The following is a 13,744-nucleotide window of genomic DNA, read 5'->3' as shown; positions in this document are numbered from 1 at the left end:
GGTGGCATCGTCTGACGGTGCGAGGGGGGTGACCTTGAGCAAAGAGACCAGGTGGATCTAGATCGTCGCCCACACAACCACATGACGTTGTTTTTTTTTTTCTATTTCAGATCTTTGACTCTCATGACTGGCCCTGAATTCATAAAAAAAGGTAGTGTTCTTAACATCATAGTCCTGAATTCCATGGGTATCGTGCTCTTTGGGAGCCAAATGACATCCAGTTAGCCGGCGTCTTGTGTGTGCGTGTGTGTGTGTGGGGACTAAATATCGTGGGACCCCTTTTTGGAATTTAGAAAATGATAACATGTGATCCTTTTCTTTCGAAGTACAATGTGTCTTCTAAGTCCTGAACAAACTGAACTATCAACTATCTACAGTTACGCTGCACACAACAGTGCGAGCTGTTCCGTATTCAGTACCGGCTGGCAATGTATCATTAAAAAGCAATATATAATAAAAAAATCAAGAAAAAAGTCTTGAAGAATGTGAACTATCTACAGACTACAGTTACTCCCTCTGTTCATAAATATAAGATATTTTGGCAGTATAGATTGAACTACCAAAACATCTTATATTTAGAAACAGAGGGCCGCAGACAAGAGTGCTACTTTTTAGAGAGTTGATAGCTCAGAAGAAGAAGAATGGGCTGACGTCCTGCTCCATCTTCATCGCGGTCACCGGCGACAGGAACGAGGCGGCGTAGGAGTCCTCCCATGGCAGCATGAGGGAGCCGGGGCCCTGCAGGTCGTGGAGGCTGATCCCCATGAGCCAGTCGTCGTTGCCCAGCTCCTGCACCTCCTCCTTTGGCAATATCACGTTTGTCGTCTGGAACTCCGGCAGCGAGTCCAGCTCTAGGAACGTATCGTTGTCGACGTCAGACTCTGGCGTCCGCGTCTCACCCCAGGAGACCGACTGCGACGCTGCAGCCTTGGCCGCCACCTCCTCCTCCTCCTGCCGCTGCCGCTGCATCTTCTCCCACTGGTTCTTCTTGTTGTAGAGGCGGCAGAGCACCCAGTCGTCAAGCCTGAGCGAGGAGCCGTCCTTCTTGGCGCCGGCGCCGGCGAGGCGGTACTCGTGCATGATCCAGTCCGTCTTGACCCCCGCCGCCGGCCTGCCGTGGTAGAAGACGAGCGCCTTCTTGATCCCGACGGTCCTGCCCGCGCGCGCCACGGGCCTGTCGGCGCCGGTGGCCTTCCAGTACCCGCCCCCGGCGGCCCGGTTGGGCCGGGAGCCGTTGGGGTACTTGCGGTCCCGCGGCGTGAAGAAGTACCACTCCCGCGCCCCGAAGAGCGCCCGCTCCGGGAGCTCCCACGGGTCGAACCGGTAGAGGTCGACCTCGGCGATGATGGGCACCGGCGCGGGGCGGCCGGCGGCGCGCGCGCAGAGGTAGTCCGCCACCAGCTCCTCGTCCGTCGGGTGGAACCGGAACCCTGGCGGCAGGTTCAGCTCCGCCTCCGCGTCCCGCCGCTCCGCCGCCGCCATCACCATTGTTTGTTTCTTCTTGCTTATCGGGCGCTGCTGCTGCTGCGCGTGCGTGGTGGACTGTGTCGAGTGTCTCGGAATGGATCTTGGAAAACGGCGTGCGCGGAGGATAAATAGCGAGGAGAGGAGGAGGAGGTGGAGAAGCTTCGTGGGGAGGCGTCGGGGGTTGGAAAGGAGTCAAAGCGGTTCATTTGGGGTCGGCGGCTACGAGAAGGAAGGAAGGAAGGGGTCGCGACGGGTGGTCGCGCGGCTACGTGCCCACCCGTGCGGGCAGCCGTCGATCCGTTATCGTGAGGCTGGCGACGGTGGAGCCCGGAGATCGCGCACGTGTGGCGACGGCGCAGGCAGGCGAGGAGATGGTGATGGGGGTGGCGCTGGTGGTTGGTTGGTTGGTTCATTGCATTTGCACCTCACCTCGGCTCGAGCGAAAATGTTGTGGATGGATGCTTCTGTGACGGCGACTTGGCCAGCGCCATGACGTCATTGCCCACTTCATCTTTCTCCCCCCGGCTGGAGATATATATTGCCTCTAGGTGGTTCTTCTGCGGCCATGGAGATGTGTGGTCGCTCGTGTGCGCTGCTATGGAACCACGCAAATAAAGTAAAACCATAAACATGTTCATGCGTTATTAAATAAAAAAAATAGTGCTGCGGCTTCTTTTCATAGCCACGAAGGTGTGACCCTTGCCGCTGATTGCCTGACTAAAATGGTTAAAAATCCAAAAGAAAATGTTTTATTGACTGGGTTAGTATCTAACCTTGTGCGTGATGGTGTTTCTTACGGCCATCCAAGTCCAAGGCATTTATATATTCATTCACCGAGGGTACATAATCTGATTGCACCACGACATTCAGAAAGACACGGATAATAATTACATCAAAGGGCGCACCGAAAGAGCATGGTTAGCACATCCACGAGTAGCTTCGTCCAGCAAATTGTCAATCGCTCCATCGGCGTTAATCTTCACAATGCCATTCCCTGGTGGTTCCATCTAGCTAGCTCTTGTGGTTGTGGTCTCCGCCAACGGGGTCTTGGCTGGAATATCGATCTAGTGACATAATTAGTTCTTCGATCACTTGCATTATCGACCGCATGGGCTGGTAATTGATCTCTTCATGTGTATATTTCCTTCGACTGCTCCCCACTGTCCCACATCGCTAAGATTGCAACAGCGGTGTCATGTTTGCTTACAAAAAATGCGTCTAGCAAATCACTAGCCATTTTTTCAACTCTAGATTTCATTTCATTTCTTCATCTCCTCTTCCACTCAACGTCATTCAAATACACATCAACATGAAGGGCTGACCACACCTGCCGTGTGGTATGGCTAGCCCATTTTAGTGGGTGCAACTGAGGGAGCTTTTCGGCACCTCCCCCCGAACGGAACTGCATGATGGCAACTTATGAGAGCACTCATCTTGGGGGGTTGGACACGAAGCTTTCGTCGCCCTTTCCATGTCACCTCGCCTCCGGATGAACTGCTCGGCATGCTTCAGTTGTTAATTTCTTTCACCATCAGAACATGATAAGCCGATCTCGTAGAAAAAAATTGCCACTTCTTTCCCATTCCAATACAATTCCCAAAAATCATCCATCAAGGTTCTGGTCTTGGCATCTTCAGAATGCATGCCTTCAGCATCTGTCAGGCACAATAATCATTCTTTTCACCAAAATCTTCATCCACACCTGAATTGGCTCGTCAGCTAACCTACAGATATGTTTCATGGTGGCCGTACCTGGTATCCACTCATCATGCCAACAAATCTCGGTCACTACCGTCTCAGGGTCGTTGCAAAGTCCAGGGACTTGTTTGTATTTTTCCATTTATTTTTGGGTCCTTTTGTAAAACGTTTCTGTATGGATAAATTTATGGGATCCTTCTGCTATTTTTTTTAAAAAAAAGGCAATTTCCCCATTTACATATTAGCACTGGTAGAAAAAGGGAGAGTCCCTTCTACAGGAGTATCCTGCTCCCGTGGACAAAAAAATCACAGCGATGAATGCTAAGCTAAGGTTGGCACTTGACTTCTCCTAACTGAATCTTTGGCTGCAGCGAACTACTATGTAAACTAATATAAGACGTTTTAGATCACTAAAGTAGAGATCTAAAACGTCTTATATTAGTTTACAGAGGGAGTACTTTTCAGTTTTCACTCTAAGCAAACCTTAGGATGCGTTTGGTTGCAAGAATCGTCCAGGATAGGTCGGGATGGTACCAAAAAAGGGTTGTTTGGTTATAAAACAGATGAATGGATCCACCCCAAAAAAGAGAATATCCATCAAAGATGCTGGACCGATCCACCCCACAGAATCGGCCGGCCCGAGCGGCCCGCTCCCTCGCTGCTTCCGCACGTGACAAGCACGCGCATCTCGGCCTCACCTCCCGTTCTCTCCCTCGCTATCGCTCACCCTCCCGAATCCCTTGCTCTCTCCCTTTCCAGTTCGAAACCCTAGGCGGCGGCGCACTCCTCTCGCCCTCCTCTCTCGTCTCTCCACTCCGACCGCCCCATCTCTTCTTCCTCCTCCTCTCACCTCACGCGGCGGCATGGAAGAGGGCGCGGGGTGACCTGCTGCTTGTTGGAGTAGGAGGGAGGCGGCTGGGCTTCTGGAGGGCGATCCCGACCAGGCGACCAGGACCTCCGGCGACCACGACCACGACCTCCGGCGACCGCGACCACGACCTCCGGCGACCACTACCACGACCTCCGGCGACCAGGATCTGACTCAGATCGACGACCAGAACCACCACCACTCTGATCCACCCCGGATCCAAAGGTAAGGACAGGAAAACACTATGCTGATAATGTGTTTTTGTGATTCCCTAGATGTTTGCATGTATGATAGATGGACCTTTGTGTTTTACATCTTGTGTTGTAGATGAACAAACAACAGAAGTTGTTTGTTTTTGGTGCTGCAGCATATATGATAGCTTCAATGATGATGATGGTTGTTCAGTCTAGAAAAAGCAGCAAAGAAAGCAAAAACTTCTGCACAACAAAGCGATGATAAGCTGATGGCAACATTCACGGTTGTTGGTGATAAGATTGCTAATGCTATAGTTGCAGCTGGTAAGTCCGATGATGAGTTGCCTGCTGGACTTTGGAACAGCATCAAAGACATTCCTGGTTTCCAACCGGCACATCTTTCTCACTACTATGCGCATTTGGTTGAGAATGTTCGAATTGCACGTGCTTTCCACTCGCTGGACTTTGACAACAAGCTGATCTGGGTTGCTCGGTATGTTGCCACTACCTTTGGATGCTGAAGGCCAAGACTTAGGTTGACCGTATGACCTCTTTTGCTTGTCACATATATATAGTTAATTGTGGCAAACGCCTAACGGGCTTGTGTGCTTTTGGTTCTAGCCAGAGGCATTGAACTCCACTCTATTATGTATCGTTCTGTACTATGGCTTTTGTTTTGAGCCAATGACATTCAGTTTGTATGTACTGGGTTCTAGACTATGGCATGTATTGCCTCCTGAACTATGACTATGCCATATTTTGCTTCCAATACTAATATGTGAAGCAATTACCAAGGATTGCCATGAAATGTTGAATTATGTGCATGTGGGTAGCACATGTGTTATTTGTCACAAATGCAATTTATGTGAAGATTTGTATATATCTTGTGATTATTTTGCAACTCAACTGGTATACATCAGATTGTTGCACTATATGGTGGTATTCTTACCATATAGATGAGAAGGTTATCAGAACCCAACTACCCATGTTCATTTATCAACCAAACACAACAGTTGGCTCATCCCAACCTACTATATTCCTCAAACCAAACAGAAAATGGGTTCATCCCACCCATGCAAACCAAACACTAAAATTGAACCATCCCATTCACAAATCCGGACGGTCCCAACCCACCCATATCTACACCTTCAACCAAACACTTCCTTAATCCTCTGATTTGGGCATACCAGAACATGGTTTTTTCTTCAGGGAAAGGCCATATAAGCTATGGCCATAATTATAATACTGAACAGCTTCGGAGTTTTCTTTCTTTCTGCCTTGTATGCACTACTCTTTTCCTATAATCACTGATGATATGATATAAAACTGAAGGAACTGCATGTTTTTTCTAGCTCTAGAGCACCATCTCTGGTGAGCTACCTACATGAAGGAAATAGTAGTACCTGCATTGTATAGGATCAGATAAATCCAACTTGATGAAGAACAATTGATCTGACCACTGAGAAAAGTAGCACCTATTTTTCCAACATGGAGAAAAAATAGTTTAACTTTGCAGTGGGCAACCACCTTATGGAAAAATTAAGTGCTTACCGTTTATTGCAGCAAGAAGAGAACAAATGGAAAAGTGAAAAGATGCACATAAGCACACACAAAAAAGTAAGCAAAGATCATCAGTCAGGCAAGCTTGGAAACCACATGCCAAACGAACCACAAGGAAAGTAGTACTTAACAGAAGCTAGTCAATATATCTTCATCATCCCAGTTGGCTAATTGGAGACAAGTTAATAGAGGGAAGTTGGCACATTAAACAATGGAACACGTAGCTTCAAGCCCACTCCTGCATCTCAGCGACCAGAATACAACTCTAGATACCTGTGGAGCAATCAATATCATTAGTCAAACAATTTTGTATGTGGAATGACGCAAAGGACATGGAAGCTATGCAACCTCACAACTTTTTATGATTCAAACAGTAAAAAATAGCCATAAGGAAATTCTGCCAAAAACACCAAAGCAGAATCATCTCAGCATGGTTACGGGAAAAAAGAATAGAAACATGGATCACCAGTAGGTAATTTGTGGTGTATTGGCACACTTCCAAGTTCTACTGCTAGCACATTCTTGAGTATTTTCGCCACATGGCAAATGCTGAACCAACTAACTTATTAAATCTTTGACACATTCTTAATGACGACGGACATACGAGGGGCACATGGAGTAGAAAAGCAGAAGGATCTGGTTTCTAGCTCATGGGGATAATTTTCAGAAATGTACACACATCTAAAAAAAACCTTTTCTAATTTGCCCTTTTCTATCCCCCCCCATTAATCTCTAATTCTCCATTATAACCCTCATCTTCTAATTCCTTCTGTTGAACAAAGTCTCTATAATGATTAGCAAATCCAAATATGCTAATTGTTCTTTTATAGCGCCTGGAGGTAGCCCGTCACTAAGTAATTGAATTAATCAAATTCATGTCGTAGAAGCCTCAAGCAAGGGATTGTATGCCATCTTAATGCTGCCTTTGGTCCAAAATATATCTTTTTCTTACACTAGACAGAATCAAATAGAATATCTTGACCACTACTTCTGATGATAATATAATAGTAAAAATAAAAACTGTAGTTAATGGTGAAAGCAGTTTTTAAGATAAATTTAGTCTTATCACTTTACTCAAGTGTTCAGTATAATGTATTAGTTGCCCATGGTGGCCAAATTGAAGAAATTATTAGGTTGCACAAAAAGCATAGCTACAGCCTAGTAGATTCTATCGTTTAACTTCTGAGTACGAAGTTATACAATGGTAAATATTATCTCTAGAAAAATAGTGTTGCAGATATGCACAAGCAGTATACTTATACAGTTCTTGCATGTGTGATTAGGCAGGCAACTACGAAGATTAGTTCAGTTATTATACAATGAAGTTGCCAATCAGTACTCCTAACACAAATAAACCAGATACCACAAGCAAAACAAAATTCTACTCCACCACACAAGCATGGGGAGAGAACACTGCATAACACCATTGCCATATGTTGAAGAGAATAATTAATAAGAAACTACTTAAAATTGTTAGCTTCACAAGGAAGGATGAGAAAGCCATTCCATCAACCATTTATCAAAAAATTAACTTGGCTTTATTATACCGGCAGTGTAAAGGCAATGCTATTACCTGCAGCATAGACACTTTCAAATGGAAAATAGCGATCCATTCTGGGGTTAGAAGGTTTCTTGAACTCCAAAGACTCGAGCTGGACCGTGAAGTTGCTGTTACCCGCACACAGGGACACCAAATTCTTGTCCTCGGCAAACCCTTGTATCCATGTAGGCTCCCCTGAATCCAGAGAAAGTAGCTTGTCCAGCTCAATAGTTCTTGCCACCCCCCATGGTGCAGTACCATCACAATCGATCTTCCTCTTCCATAATTGGGCGGTGGTGAAGGTCAGGGAGAGTAAACCCAGCTCACCGTCATCTGCCCTCATCGGTGTGTAGCAGGGTACATTAATCCTATCCACTGGCATCTGTATAAAGGCTAGGCTCTCACTCTGCAAATCAAACTCAAGGATACATTCTGAACCACCTCTAAGTATCCAGTAAAGGGAATCCCCAACCAGTACAGCAGGCTGCGTACAAACCTTGGGACGAAAGAATTTCCAGAATGGAATCGATGTGATGAGATTACCCCACACCCTGGTCTCTGACGAGTAAACGGAGGCGAGCACCGTGTTGTCGTCGTTTGCCACTGCCAAGACAACCTTGAAGTGGATGTCTCGAGCAGCAGAGCGGAGGACCGCCCCGCTGATCCCTGCCTTGATCCGATCGAATTCCCGGGGAATGGCTATGCAGTGCTGGTGGCCGGTGACGGGGTCCCATACCAGGAACTGGAGCCGCGTCTCGTTGAAGATCAATACGAGACCATGGCGGCTCCCGAGGGGCCAGAAGCGGTCGCCGACGTCGGCCTGCAAGGAAAGGCGCCTGGGTGGGACGCGATTGGGGGGCTCCAGAGTAGGCTCGAAGTGGATCTGGTGATAATCTCCGTAGAAGCAACCGAGGAGGGGAGGGTTGCGGCGGTGGTGGAGGCGGAAGCGGCGGGAGAAGGCTGGGTCGGAGGCGAGGCTGCGCCAGCGCCTGCAGACGGCGGAGGCGCGCGGGAGGGATGACGGGAGCGGCGGGAGGCGGAGGAGGATCTCGGAGAGCAGGTTGTCGTCGTCCAGCGGCAGCGCCGCCACTGCCGCCGGCGGCAGCATCTCGGCCTCCTCAGAGCTCATGCGGGATGGGGAAATGGTGGAGTGAAAGCAGCCGCCACACTGTGGGGATTGGGGAGTGACCTAACGCGCAGCGAAGAACAACAACCAAGCAGCACTGTGATTGAAATTGGGCCCACAGGAATAAGAGAGCCCACGAACACAACCATGTCTCTGTATGGAAATCAGAATTTGCCTAAAAAAATAGAAATCAGTCTTCTAAAAAAGAATTAAAAAATTACGGAAATCAGAATTTTCTCAAAAAAATAAATACGAAATTCAGAATTTTCTAAATAAAAGAAAACCAGAAGACTTTTTTTTGCGGGGAAATCAGACACACAAAGCACATGTCTGCAATTTGCTTTCAAGCTTTTTTGGTGGCGAAATGATTTGAGCTCAAACCCAGAAGATTCCATAAAACCAATTTCAAGAAAGTATTCAGCAAATGCGGCAAGGCTTTTATGTGCCGGGCCGGGGTTCTTTTTTTCTACTCGAATACGCACAAGCTTGCATTTTTTTTTTCAAAACGAAGGCAAAATATTTGCCTCGTCAATTAATTAAGAAGAAGAGAATTGCCCAGTTAATTAACGAAAAAACCAGGCGAAAACCAATATATATATATATATAGACCACATGCGGACTACTCGCTAAGAAAGAAATTGCACGACCACACGGATACAAGGCCTTTCGGACATTACAACTCTAATAACAAGAATTAGCCATCACATTGTGCCAAGAGGAAGATGGCAAGTGAACGGCAGGGCCTGAACAGATTTATGGAAGGCCATCAATATCGTCGGCGATGGCGTACATTGCGCCCAGGAGGCCCACGCCCAGAGCAGCAGCCGACCATGGCTCAAGCCACACTGTTGAGACTCCTCGAGCAACAAGACGACAACTTCAAGAATGGAACGACACCATGACACTGCCGCCGACTGGTCCAGAGGCCAGACCGAGGGTTTCCCCCAAGCTCGAGGAACAAAGCCCGATCTGGACCAAAACAACGCCTTCAGGAAGGGAACGACGCTCGCAAGCGTCGCCTTTGTCAGCCTCATTCGAAGCAGGGATTTCTCCCAACCCAGATCAAAGAACCCCGCGCCCACCGGAGTTCCTCAAGGAAGCCAACCCCGCAACAGGAAGGGCTGCATTTCGAATCACAGTAGCCTCCACCAGAAAGCCGGCCAAAGAGACCATGGCACGCCCACCATGTCGCCGCTCTTGACCCAGCACCCACCGTGTCCCGACCTTGACCTGTGGCGCCGCCACCACCATGAATCTGTGGGCTACATCACCAGGCACCTTGACCACAGCCACCCCCAGCCAACCTGCCAGGGAGAGCACCACCACCATGGCGGCGCCGCCGTGCCGCCATCCAAAGCTGCAGCTCGCCGCCACCACCACAGCTCCCCGGCCGAGGGAGGGGACCCCAGGCACCGCAAAGCCGGGCCGGTGTTCTCATTCCCTTGAAGAAAACACCCTCATTTGTTTTCTAGTATCTTGCATTTCGCAGTTCAGTTTTTCCCAGTGGAGTAGTTCAATACTAATAGAAAAAGCGAGAATTTCTTCTACTAGACGGTGATCTTGCTTTGCTTCCTAAACTAAGGTTGGCACGTGACTGCAATGAGTATCTTTTTCAGCTTTCACTCTGCTATAGTTGTTAATCTGTAGTGTATTATGCGTAACTGGACAAGGTCATAACTGCAATGAGAATTTCTTTTTTCCCTTCTTCCTTTTTGTTCAAGCTATCTAGAGCACCGTCACATACACGAGGTGAAACAGTACCTCCAGCATAGGATCAGGTAAATCCAACTCGATGTATCTTAAAATTGATCTGATCATTTAGGGAAGCAGCGACATAGGGAGAATGTTTTACTACTACCTCTGTAACTAAATAATATAAGACGTTTCTGCAGTGGGCAACCACCCTATGGCATTTAAATTTACTGTTTACTGCGGTGAGAAGAGACCAAATGAAAAAAAAAAAAGAGAAGATGCACAAAAATGTGAGCAGAAATCATCAGGCAGGGAAAACTTGTTTCAACGTGGTTGCTTGGTAAGCATCTGGCAAACGAACGACAACATAAGTACTAATTAATCGAAGCAAGTCAATGTATCTTCAACATGCCTGTTGGCTAATCATGTCCAGAAATTAGATAACAGAGCGAAGTTGGCAAAATGGAAAAAATCAAGCCCACTCCTGCATCTCAGCAACCAGAATACAACTCTAGATACCTGTGGAGCAATCAACGTCATTAGTCAAACAATTTTGTACGTGGAATGATGGAAAAGACATTGAAGCTATGCAACCTCACAACATTTTAAGATTCAAACAGTAAAAAATAGCTACATTCACCATAAGGAAATTCTGCCAAAAACACTAAAGCTGAATCATCTCAGCATGGTTACAGGAAAAAAACAATAGAAACATGAATTATCAGTAGGTAATTTGTGGTGTAGTGGCACACTTTCAAGTACTACTGCTAGCACATTCTCGAGTATTTTCGCCACAGGGCAAATGCTGAACCAACTTACTTACCACATTTTCTACACATTCTTAATTGATAACAATGGACATATTAGGGGCACATGGAGTAGAAAAGCGGAAACATCTGGTTTCTAGCTCATGGGGATAATTTTTAGACATGTACAAGCATCTAATAAAAAGCTTTTCTTATTCGTCTATTTTTTTTCTCCCCATTCATCTCCACTATACCCCTTGTCTTCTAATTCCTTTTCTGTTGAACCAAGGAAGTCTTCAAAATAATTAGCAAATAAAAAATATGCTAACTGTTCTCTAATAGCACCTGGAGGTAGATGGTCACTAACTAATTGAATTAATCAAATTAATGTTGTAGAAGCCTCAAGCGAGGTACCGTACACCATCTTGATGCTGCCTTCGGTCCAAAATATATGTCACTTTTAACACTGGATTGCATCAAATAAAACAGCTTGTCCACTATTTCTAATATTAGTAAAAATAAAGACTGAACACAAAGCATATCTGCAGCCTACAGCTAAATTTCATTGTTCAACTTGTTAAATGTTAAATGTTACTCCCTCCGTCCGGAAATACTTGTCGGAGGAATGGACGTATCTAGACATATTTTAGTGTTAGATACATTCATTTTTAGTCATTTCTACGACAAGTATTTCTGGACGGAGGGAGTATCTTCAGAAAAACAGCGCTGCAGATATGCACAAGCACTATAATTATACAGTTCTTGCATGTGTCAATAGGCAGGCAACTACGAACTTTAATTCAGTTATTATACAATGAAGTTGCCAATCTTGGCTACAGAAGCAGTGCTCCTGCCACAAATAAATCAGATAGGGCAAGCAAAAAAAAAAACCCAGATCATAACAAGTACAGATAACGCCACCAAACAAGCATGGGGAGAGTGCATAGCACCATTGCCATATGTTAAAGAGATCATCGAGCAGCAAAAGAATAGTTAATTTGATACTACTTTAATGAAAGGATGTCCAAGCCACATCGACCATTTATTGAAAATTAACTTGGTTTTGTTACACCGGCAGCGTAAAGGCAATGCTATTACCTGCAGCATAGACACTTTCAAATGGATGAAAGCAATTCATTCTGGGTGTGGGAAGTTTCTTGAACTGCAAAGACTCGAGCTGGACGGTGAAGTTGCTGTTACCGGCACACAGGAACACCAAATTCTTGTCCTCAGCAAACCCCTGAATCCATGTGTACGGCTCTGAATCAAGAGAAAGTAGCTTGTCCAGTTCAATAGTTCTTCCCACCCCCCATGATGCAGCACCATCACAGTCGGTTTTCCTCTTCCGTAGTTGGGTTGTGGTTCCTGTCAGGGAGAGTAAACCCAGCTCACCATCATTTGCCCGCATCGGTGTGCAGAGGGGGACATTAGAACTACCCACTGGCATCCGTATAAAGGCTAGGCTCTCACTCTGCAAATCAAACTCAAGGATACATTTCGAACCACCAACAAGTATCCAGTAAAGGGAATCCCCAACCGTGTACCGCAGGCTGCGAAGAAACCATGGGAAAATAGAAGTTCCAGGATGGAATCGATGTGGAGATGATATTACCCCACACCCCGGTCTCTGACGAGTAAACGCAGGCGAGCACCTCGTAGTCGTCGGTTGCCACTGTCAAGACAACCTTGAAGTGGATACCTCCGGCAGCAGAGCAGAGCACCGCCCGGTTGATCAAGGACTTGGTCGGATCGAACTCCATGGGAATGACTAGGCGATGCTGGTGGCCGGTGATGGGGTTCCACACCAGGAGCTGGAGCGGCGTCTCGTCCAAGATTAATACGAGGCCATGGCGGCACCCGAGCAATCGGAAGTGGGAGTTCAAATGCAAGGAGAGGCGCCCGGGCGGAACACGATTGGGGCCCTCCAGAGTAGGCTCGAAGTGGATCTGGTGGAAATCTCCGTAGAAGTAACCGAGGAGGGGAGGGTTGCGGCGGTGGTGGAGGCGGAAGCGGCGGGAGAAGGCTGGGTCGGAGGCGAGGCCGCGCCAGCACCTGCAGACGGCGGAGGCGCGGGGAAGGGAGGACGGGAGCGGCGGGAGGCGGAGGAGGATCTCGGAGAGCAGGTTGTCGTCGTCCAGCGGCAGCGCCGCCACCGCCGCCGCCGGCAACATCTCTCGCTAGGGAGGGGGGATGGTGAACCGGTGAAGTGCAGGTGACCTAAGAGCAACACCGAGCGAGAGTGAAACTAGGCCCACTGGAAGAGTGAGCCCACGAACATGTCTCTTTAGTTTTTTTTTTAAATATGCTCGAGAGTGGCGTTTTGGCATATGGGAGCGCGTGCTCCTGATTTTTAAAATGTGTTTTAAACATATTTTGAAATGTTAAAAAATTCCAAACAAAAACTTGACGCGTATATCTCGATATTATACATGCTCACAAAGTCATTTCGTGAAAAACCGATAACTTATGTGTTGCGTGTGAAAAGGATAAAACTCAGTGTTAAAAATTCTTTTCACAAGACATCTTTTTGTCTTAATTACACAAGCCACAGATTTTCTGCGAAACTTGACGTGCACACATATAATGTCGAGATGTATACGTCAAATTTTTGTTTGAAATTTTTTCACACTTTGAAATATATTTTTTGCGTGCAGGAGCGCACGCTCCTGGGAGCACCAACCGATTTACTGTTTTGTCTCAAACAAAAATGTATTAGTTTTTTTTGTGTGTGCACGTGGTCTTCAAGAATTTCACTTGCCTTTGTGGTTTCCAGCAAATTTCAATTGCTTTTGTGGTTTCCAACACATTTTCAAACTTTTTTCGGGTCTTGGGTTTGCAACGGAATTTTGTACC

At 46.8% G+C, this 13,744-nt stretch overlaps 3 protein-coding genes across 5 annotated transcripts; all 3 read right to left on the bottom strand.

Annotated features, from left to right (window-relative positions):
• Positions 1–279: 279 nt before the first annotated feature.
• LOC119325813 (NAC domain-containing protein 67-like) lies at positions 280–1,645 on the bottom strand. The gene has a single exon (XM_037599538.1). It carries the CDS (start codon positions 1,486–1,488, stop codon positions 628–630), a length of 861 nt encoding a protein of 286 aa, XP_037455435.1. The 5' UTR covers positions 1,489–1,645; the 3' UTR covers positions 280–627.
• A 4,113-nt stretch (positions 1,646–5,758) lies between these two features.
• LOC119326651 lies at positions 5,759–8,471 on the bottom strand. 3 transcript variants are annotated; one of them, XM_037600268.1, is made up of 3 exons: positions 7,824–8,471; positions 7,361–7,733; positions 5,759–6,060 (listed from the first exon to the last, which is right to left on the bottom strand). In XM_037600268.1, the coding sequence occupies exons 1-3, from the start codon at positions 8,454–8,456 to the stop codon at positions 6,053–6,055; spliced, it is 1,014 nt and encodes a 337-aa protein (XP_037456165.1). In that variant the 5' UTR covers positions 8,457–8,471; the 3' UTR covers positions 5,759–6,052. The 3 variants fall into 3 exon arrangements, with proteins under 3 accessions (XP_037456165.1, XP_037456166.1, XP_037456163.1); XM_037600269.1 differs by having other exon boundaries at positions 7,361–7,709; XM_037600266.1 differs by having other exon boundaries at positions 7,361–8,471.
• A 1,981-nt stretch (positions 8,472–10,452) lies between these two features.
• LOC119324586 lies at positions 10,453–13,087 on the bottom strand. The gene is made up of 3 exons (XM_037598363.1): positions 12,504–13,087; positions 11,990–12,256; positions 10,453–10,664 (listed from the first exon to the last, which is right to left on the bottom strand). Exons 1-3 carry the CDS (start codon positions 13,060–13,062, stop codon positions 10,657–10,659), a joined length of 834 nt encoding a protein of 277 aa, XP_037454260.1. The 5' UTR covers positions 13,063–13,087; the 3' UTR covers positions 10,453–10,656.
• Positions 13,088–13,744: the final 657 nt, after the last annotated feature.

Source organism: Triticum dicoccoides, chromosome 6B (assembly GCF_002162155.2).
Source record: "Triticum dicoccoides isolate Atlit2015 ecotype Zavitan chromosome 6B, WEW_v2.0, whole genome shotgun sequence".
NCBI classification, from domain to species: Eukaryota; Viridiplantae; Streptophyta; class Magnoliopsida; order Poales; family Poaceae; genus Triticum; species Triticum dicoccoides.
This window is presented reverse-complemented; position numbering and strand designations above follow the sequence as displayed.